We start from the raw sequence: 8,205 nt of genomic DNA, 5'->3' as shown, positions 1-8,205 counted from the left end.
TTAACTCAGAACATCCAGTAACAGCTCCAGCAGCAGGAGCCCCAGACCCTTCTCAGCCTGGGATTAACCAAAATTTAACAATCTGACCCAGACTAGCTCCAGCAGCAAGAGTTCCAGACCCTTCTCAGCCTGGGATTAACCAAAATTTAACAATCTGACCAGTAACAGCTCCAGCACCAGGAGCACCAGTCCCTTCCCAGCCTGGGATTAACCAAAACAGCTCAGAACATCCAGTAACAGCTCCATCAGCAGGAGCACCAGCCCCTTCTCAGACTGGGATTAACCAAAATTTAACAATCTGACCAAGAAGAGCTTCAGCACCTGGAGCACCAGCCCCTTCCCAATCCTTTTCTGGTTTGGGATTAACCAAAATTTAACTTAGAACATCCAGTAACAGCTCCAGCAGCAAGAGCACTGGCCCCTTCCCAGTCTGGGATTAACCAAAATTTAACAATCTGATCCAGAACAGCTCCAGCACCTGGAGCACTGGCCCCTTCCCAGTCCTTTTCTGGCCTGAGATTTACCAAAACTCAACTTAGAACATCCAGTAACAGCTCCAGCACCTGGAGCACTGGCCCCTTCTCAGCCTGGGATTAACCAAAATTTAACAATCTGACCCAGACTAGCTCCAGCACCAGGAGCACCAGCCCCTTCCCAGTTCTTCTCTGGCCTGGGATTAACCAAAACAACTCAGAACATCCAGTAACAGCTCCAGCACCAGAAGCACTGGCTCCTTCCCAGCCTGGGATTATCCAAAATTTAACCATCTGAGCCAGAACATCCAGTAACAGCTCCAGCACCAGGAGCCCCAGACCCTTCCCAGCCTGGGATTAACCAAAATTTAACAATCTGACCCAGAACATCCAGTAACAGCTCCAGCAGCAGGAGCACTGGGATTAACCAAAATTTAACAATCTGATCCAGAACAGCTCCAGCACCTGGAGCACTGGCCCTTTTCTGGCCTGGGATTAACCAAAATTTAACAATCTGACCCAGAACAGCTCCAGCAGCAGGAGCACTGGCCCCTTCCCAGTCCTTTTCTGGCCTGGGATTAACCAAAACTCAACTCAGAACAACCAGTAACAGCTCCAGCAGCAGGAGCACCAGACCCTTCCCAGCCTGGAATTAACCAAAACTCAGAACTCCAAACTCAAACGTGACACAAAACTCAGAACTGGTCCCACTGGCAGTGCCCAAATCTGGCCAGAGCGACTCTTCCAGGGTCCCACGGTGTCAGGAATCGGCACAAACTGGGGAGACTGGTCCTGGTGGGAGGCGTGGTCTCATCCTCAGAGGAAATCCCTGGAAGAGAACCGGGAGAGATGGGAGCACTGGGAACACAGCCCATGATTAGTGCCACAGCCCTGATGGGATTCCTCACAGGAATCCCGTCCTGGATAAATTCAGACTCCAAACGCGTCTCCTTCCTTATGTCATCTTTCCCAGTGCCTCCTCCTTCCTTTAGCTCTGGCTCCTTGGTGAGATTCCCTCCCTGGCTAAATCCAGGATCCAAAAAACCCTCAGTACCTGCATGGGGACACGGAGTCTCCCATCCTTTGGCTATTTCCCAGTGTTTCCTGGTGCTCTGATCCCCTGACAAGATTCCTCACGGGAATCCGGCTAAACCCAGGTTTGGATGCAGCACAATCACTGCGGCATCACCGGGACACCACAAACCCTGGGGCTGCCCCCCTTTTCCCTTCAGCAGTGCCAATTCCACCGTGAGATTCCTCACGGGAATCCCACCCCGGATGAACCGCGGCATCGCCAGTACCTGCAGGGTCACACAGCATCCCCCGGGCCCGTCCTGGCGTTGTCCTGCCGGCTCCCGCTGCTCCTGGCGCGGGCCGGGCGCGAGTAGACGGAGGTGTAGCCGCGGTGCGTGCGGGGGCAGAAGCGGCGCGTGTGCGCCCGGTCCTGCGTGGCCCCGCACTGCGGGCAGACGTAGCTGCGCAGCACCGGGCACTGCAGGCGGCCCTGGGCGTCCCGCAGGCTGTGCGACTCGTACATGCTGGGGGCTTCGCCGTTGTGCTGGCAGAACGAGCAGGGAGCCAGCCCGGCACGGGGAGCCGGCGCAGAACCGGGAGATGGGCCAGAACGTGGGGCTGGTCCGGTACATGGAGCTGGGCCAGAACCGGGAGATGGGCCAGAACGTGGAGATGGCCCAGAACGTGGGGCTGGTCCAGCACACGGAGCTGATCCAGAATATGGAGCTGGCCCAGAACATGGAGCTGGCCCAGAATATGGAGCTGGCCCAGAATATGGAGCTGGCCCAGAACATGGAGCTGGCCCAGAATATGGAGCTGGCCCAGAATATGGAGCTGGCCCAGCACACGAAGCTGGCCCAGAACATGGAGCTGGCCCAGAATATGGAGCTGGCCCAGAATATGGAGCTGGCCCAGAACATGGAGCTGGCCCAGAACATGGAGCTGGCCCAGAATATGGAGCTGGCCCAGAACATGGAGCTGGCCCAGAATATGGAGCTGGCCCAGAATATGGAGCTGGCCCAGCACACGGATCCAGCAGATCCAGTGGCACCGAGGGGTCCCCAAGGCTTGCAGGCTTATGGAGGATGGTGGCCGCCAGCCCCAGGTAGTCCCGCCACATGTCAAAGTGGCCAGCAGGCTCCATGCCCGGCAGCGGGATGGGGATCCCAGTGCTCCCAGTGTAGCCTGGGCTGGGATGGAGCGGGGCTCTGGTGCCTCCAGAGTGAGGCTGGGGAGCAGAGCCTTGAGTTCCCTCTGGTGTGGCATAGGGACGGGTGTCACCTCTGCTGTCACCTCCTGTGCCACCTCTCATGCCACCGCTGCTCCCTGCACGGCTCATGGCTGGATGTGGCTCCCCGCTCCAAAGGGTTCTGGTGTTCCCGGTGTTCCCGGTGCTCCCGGTGTTCCTGATGTTCCTGGTGATCCTGGTGCTCCCGGTGCTCCCGGTGCTCCCGGTGTTCCTGGTGCTCCCGGTGTTCCCGGTGCTCCCGGTGTTCCTGATGTTCCTAGTGATCCTGGTGCTCCCGGTGCTCCCGGTGCTCCTGGTGCTCCTGGTGTTCCTGGTTTTCCTGGTGCTCCCGGTGTTCCTGGTGCTCCCGGTGCTCCCGGTGTTCCTGGTGCTCCCGGTGCTCCTGATGTGCCGTGGGGCTGCTCTGGCCAGTGTTCCTGGTGCCGTGGGGCTGGACACCACAGCGTTGTCTCCCGGTGCTCCCGACCTTCTCCCGGTTCCCGGTGCTCCCGACCTCCTCCCGGTTCCCGGTGCCGTCGCCGTTCGCTCTGCCGGTGTTGCGGGCCTGGACGCGGCTCCGTGCGGTCAGTCCCAGCGCCGGCAGCTTCCTCCGCACGTGGTCAGCGCGGCGGGGCGGCAGCAGCTCCGCGAAGGGATTTGTGCGCCGGCCCCTCCCGACGTGAAGGCGCCGGGGCGTTGGTGAGCCGCGGCCATTTGGGGATGGGGGGTTAATCACCGTCGTTTGGGTAAATCGGTGCGCCCAAAGAACTCCCCGCCCCGGGGGCATCGCAGCCATCGCGGAGCGCTGGGAGGGGACACCTCCCCAGCGTTTTGGGGGAAGATCGGGGATTTTGGGTGCTTCACGAGCTCCGCACGTGAGGGGCTCTGGCACCGCGCCCTGGATTTCCCCACCAGGGGAAATCCGTGGGTTTGGGAAACTCCTTCCTGGTGAAGATCACCAGGATCGCCGGGATGCTCCAGGAGGCCACAGGACACACCCGAAAGTCGGCGGTTTTGCCCCAAACCCAACGGCCTCTACAGCACTAGGATTCACTGGCAGGATCTGGGATCGGGCAACGATTAGTGGGACCGGGGATCCAACGCCGCCCTCCATCCACCCGGAGCGGGGATCCAGCCTGATCCCCCAGCTGCCTGCAGGACCCGGGATGCGTCCAGCACCCGTTCTGGGATCTGGGGTTTGTTCCATCCCCTTTCTCTGGCAGGACCCGGGATGTGTCCAGCACACGCTCTGGTATCTGGGGTTTGTTCCATCCCCTTTCTCTGGCAGGACCCGGGATGTGTCCAGCACCCGCTCTGGGATCTGGGGTTTGTTCCATCCCCTTTCTCTGGCAGGACCCGGGATGTTCCTGCACCCGCTCTGGGATCTGGGGTTTGTTCCATCCCCTTTCTCTGGCAGGACCCGGGATGTTCCTGCACCCGCTCTGGGATCTGGGGTTTGTTCCATCCCCTTTCTCTGGCAGGACCCGGGATGTTCCTGCACCATCTGTGGGATCTGGGGTTTGTTCCATCCCCTTTCTCTGGCAGGACCCGGGATGTTCCTGCACCCGCTCTGGGATCTGGGGTTTGTTCCATCCCCTTTCTCTGGCAGGACCCGGGATGTTCCTGCACCCGCAATGGGATCTGGGGTTTGTTCCATCCCCTTTCTCTGGCAGGACCCGGGATGTTCCTGCACCATCTCTGGTATCTGGGGTTTGTTCCATCCCCTTTCTCTGGCAGGACCCGGGATGTTCCTGCACCCGCTCTGGGATCTGGGGTTTGTTCCACCCCCTTTCTCTGGCAGGACCCGGGGTGTGTCCGTTCTCCCTCCTGTGAGGATCCCCTCATCCCTCGTCACGCAGCGGGACCATCTCCTGCCGGGTTCCGACCCTGCTCCTGGCGTTCCCAGGGATCCCTCTGGAATCCCTCCAGGACCCCTCCCTAACCAGGTACCGAATCCAAGGATAATTCACGCCAAACCCAATCCCAGCAGCTCCAGTGGAGCAGGAGGAGCCGCTTCTGGAGTGAGAAATGGGGAAAAGGGAATGAACTGGGGGTCGGGGGGGGGGCTGTCATTTACCGGCTGAACCCCAATTCTCCGGAATTTGACCCCAAAGCGGCTCTTATCCCCGGATCTGGGGAAACCGTGAGACCCCCGCTGTGGGTGGCATGTCCCCAGGTGTGCCCAGGTGTCCACAGGTATCCTCGGGTGTCCCCAGGTATCCTCATGTGTCCCCCGGTGTCCCCAGGTGTCCCCAGGTGTCCCCAGGTGGTATCCCCAGATGTCCCCATGTGTCCCCATGTGTCCCCAGATGTCCCCAGGTATCCCCATGTGTCCCCAGGTGGTATCCCCAGATGTCCCCAGGTGTCCCCATGTGTCCTCAGATGTCCCCAGATGTCCCCATGTGTCCCCAGGTATCCCCACATGTCCCCAGGTGTCCCCAAGTGTCCCCAGGTATCCCCATGTGTCCCCAGATGTCTCCAGATGTCCCTAGGTGTCCCCATGTGTCCCCAGATGTCCCCATGTGTCCCCATATGTCCCCATGTGTCCCCAGGTATCCCCATGTGTCCTCAGATGTCCCCAGATGTCCCCATGTGTCCCCAGGTATCCCCACATGTCCCCAGGTGTCCCCAAGTGTCCCCAGGTGTCCCCATGTGTCCCCAGGTGTCCCCCGCTCTAACGGGGGGGGCTCAGCGCAGCCCTGGCCCCGCCCCTTGGCCGCACGCGCCGCCTCCTCGGCGCTGATTGGCCGCCAGCCCCCGCAGGCCCCGCCCCCTCTAGCCCCGCCCCTTAAAGGGGCCGCGGCCGCCGTTAACCCCTGCGAGCCCGGCCGGGGGGCTCAGGGCCCGGTCTGGAGAGGGGGAGCCCCGTGTTCCCCCCAGCGGACCCCAACCAGACAGCCGTGGAGCGGAGGCTTCGTGGCACGGCACAATCCGGCACGATGCGAGAGGGGAAACTGAGGCACGGGAAGCGGAGCGGGGGGGGGTGGGCCGGCAGAGCCACTGTCGCACGTGCGGTGGCACACGGTGGCACACGGTGGCACATGGTGGCACAGGCGCTCCGCCGCTGCATCCCGGGGCTTCGCCAGCCCGGGTGGTCCCGTTGTGCCGTCCCGGGGGTCCCAATGGTCCCCGTGCCCGGTCTCGGGGGTCCCGGCGATGCCGCGGCTCCCGGCGCGGCCCTGCCCGGCTGCGGTGACTCACCGGGCCCGACAAGCCGGGGCTTGACGCCGGGACGGGGGTGGGAACACAGAGAGGGAGAGGGTGCTGCCCCCCCAAACTCCCCGGAGGGGCCCTCCGGGTTTGGGGGGGTCTGCGGGGGTGCCGGGGGGGGCCCGTTCATGTGAAAGCGCCTTTGTCCGGACCCGCCGATCCCAGCCCGGGGTGACTCACGGGCGCGTGGCTGGGCCCTGACTCACCCCCCCCGTACCCCCACCCGCCGCACCGGGGGCCCCGGGGCTCCTCCCGCTCTCCCCCCGCCGCACCGGGATCCCCCCCGGGCCCCCACCGCCGCGGGGGGACACGAATATTCCGGGAGGCTTCGGGGTGAAGGCGGATCTGGGGGTGCTGGGGGACCCCGGGGGTGCCCATCACCCCTCTGCCTCATGCCCTGGGAGGGGCCGGGCACCCTCCCCCCCCCAGGGAACACCCCCGGAGCCCTCTCCCCTCCCCCGGGGACACCCCCCGGGGACCCTCCCCCGGGCAAGCCTGTCCCGCCCCCGGTGGCCCCGCCCGGTGGTGCCGGTCCCGGGGCTGCCGGTGAGTCACGGCCGTGACTCAGCCCCGCCAAAACAGCGTCGCGCGGCAACGCCAGGACCCGGGACAGGAGCCCACGGGGACCCACCGACCCACGGCTCCGACCCCCAGCCCCCAGCAAAGGCGCCGCAGGGGTCCCTGGGGGGCACAGAAGCCGGAGGTGGCTGGGGATGCTGGGGGGTGTCCCCGGGGTCTGAGGGGATCCACTGGATGTGGGGCGTCCAGGCACGGCCCAGGCTGAGGAAGGAAGGAGCCAGGAGGGAGCAGCCAGGGGGAGGAAAGGGAAATCCCGGCCCAGTGCCCCCCCTTCCCCAGTGCTCCCAGTGACAGCAGTGCCCTGAGCCCAGTGCTCCCAGTTCCCCAGTGCCAGGGCTCCCTGAGTGTGGTGCCGTGTCTGTGCCGTGTCAGTGACACACACGAGCCGCTCTGTGCCACGCCAGGGACAGCCAGCCCCACGCTGTGCCCTGCTGTTCTCTGCTGGCGACACCCGTGTCAGTGCCGCGTTCTGCCCTGCCGTGCCGAGCCGTGGCAGTGCCATGCCGTGCCCTGCAGCTCCATGCCCGGGCCCCGCCGCTCCCGCTCCTCCCGGCCGGGCTGACTCAGGCGGGAGGAATGTGCCGGCGGCGCGTGGGCGATGGCCCGGCCGCTGCCATTGCCTAGAAAGGGCATCGCCGAGCCCTGGGCCACGGGGAGCCCACGGGGAGCCACCGCGGCCGCACGGGCACCCAGCAGGGCCACCGTGGGACTCGCGGGGAGCTGGCACAGCCTCCACGGCCGCTCGTGACAAACGCGGACCTGGCAGGGCCACCACGGTCCCAGCAGGGCCACAGCACAGCCACTGTGGGGCCGGGCAGAGCCTGACACGGCCATCACTGGGCCCGTGCGGGTGTGACACGCCTGTGCAGGTGTGTGCAGGTGTGCAGGGCTGTCTGCGTGTGCAGGTGTGCAAGGGCCACGTGTTGTGCGTGTCACACACGCGTGTTGGCAGCGCCGTGGTCACGTCCCGTGTCCCGTGTCCCGTGCCACGTTTCCCGTCCCGTGTTCCATGTTCCATGTTCCACGTTCCGTGCCCGACGCTGAGCCTGGGGGCCCGCGGGAGAACGGGGGGGTGGGGGGGGTCCCGTGGTTAAAATTAGCAGCTGGAGAAGGGGAGGGGAGGGGGGAGTGCTGCTCTGTCCCAGATGTGCCGCCACTGCCAGATGTGGGGTGGGACCAGGAAGGGCCTGGGGGACTCTGGGAGGCACTGGGGGGCACTGGGGGGTACTGGGGGGCACTGGGATGCCCATCCTGCCCCACTGCTGGGGGGGCACGGGGCAGTCTGTGGGGCAGCACTGGCCGTGGGGCTGTGGGTCAGTCCGTGGGGCAGGGGGCTAGGGCGGGCCGTGGGGCAGGGCTGCCCGTGGGGCAGGGCCGCAGGGTGTGGGGCAGGGCTGGCGCCGCGGCAGCGGTGACGCGTTGTGGTTTCGCTACTTCCGATATAAAACTCTGTTTAATGTCTGTGTGTGCAGCATCGCCATGGTGACACCCAGCCCCCCCCCCCCGGCCCCGCCAGCGCCTCTGGCGCCCCACGGCCACGGGGCACCCGCGCACTGTGGGGTGTCCCGGCCCCAGCCATGGGGCACAGCAGCTGCTCACTGTGGGGTGCAAGGATCCTGTGCCATGGGGCACCGAACCCCCTTTCTGAGGGGCACTGAACCCCTGTGCCATGGGGCACTGAACCCCCTTTCTGAGGGGCAC

The 8,205-nt window shown here is 64.6% G+C and overlaps 1 protein-coding gene across 1 annotated transcript; it reads right to left on the bottom strand.

Annotated features, from left to right (window-relative positions):
- Window positions 1–386: 386 nt before the first annotated feature.
- On the bottom strand, window positions 387–2,928 carry NANOS3 (nanos C2HC-type zinc finger 3). The gene is made up of 3 exons (XM_056510583.1): window positions 2,478–2,928; window positions 1,775–2,099; window positions 387–1,302 (listed from the first exon to the last, which is right to left on the bottom strand). The coding sequence occupies exons 1-2, from the start codon at window positions 2,824–2,826 to the stop codon at window positions 1,783–1,785; spliced, it is 666 nt and encodes a 221-aa protein (XP_056366558.1). The 5' UTR covers window positions 2,827–2,928; the 3' UTR covers window positions 387–1,302; window positions 1,775–1,782.
- Window positions 2,929–8,205: the final 5,277 nt, after the last annotated feature.

Source organism: Oenanthe melanoleuca, chromosome 25, assembly GCF_029582105.1.
Source record: "Oenanthe melanoleuca isolate GR-GAL-2019-014 chromosome 25, OMel1.0, whole genome shotgun sequence".
Classification (NCBI taxonomy): Eukaryota; Metazoa; Chordata; class Aves; order Passeriformes; family Muscicapidae; genus Oenanthe; species Oenanthe melanoleuca.
Note: the sequence above shows the minus strand (reverse complement) of the source record. Positions and strands in the feature narration are given on the sequence as shown.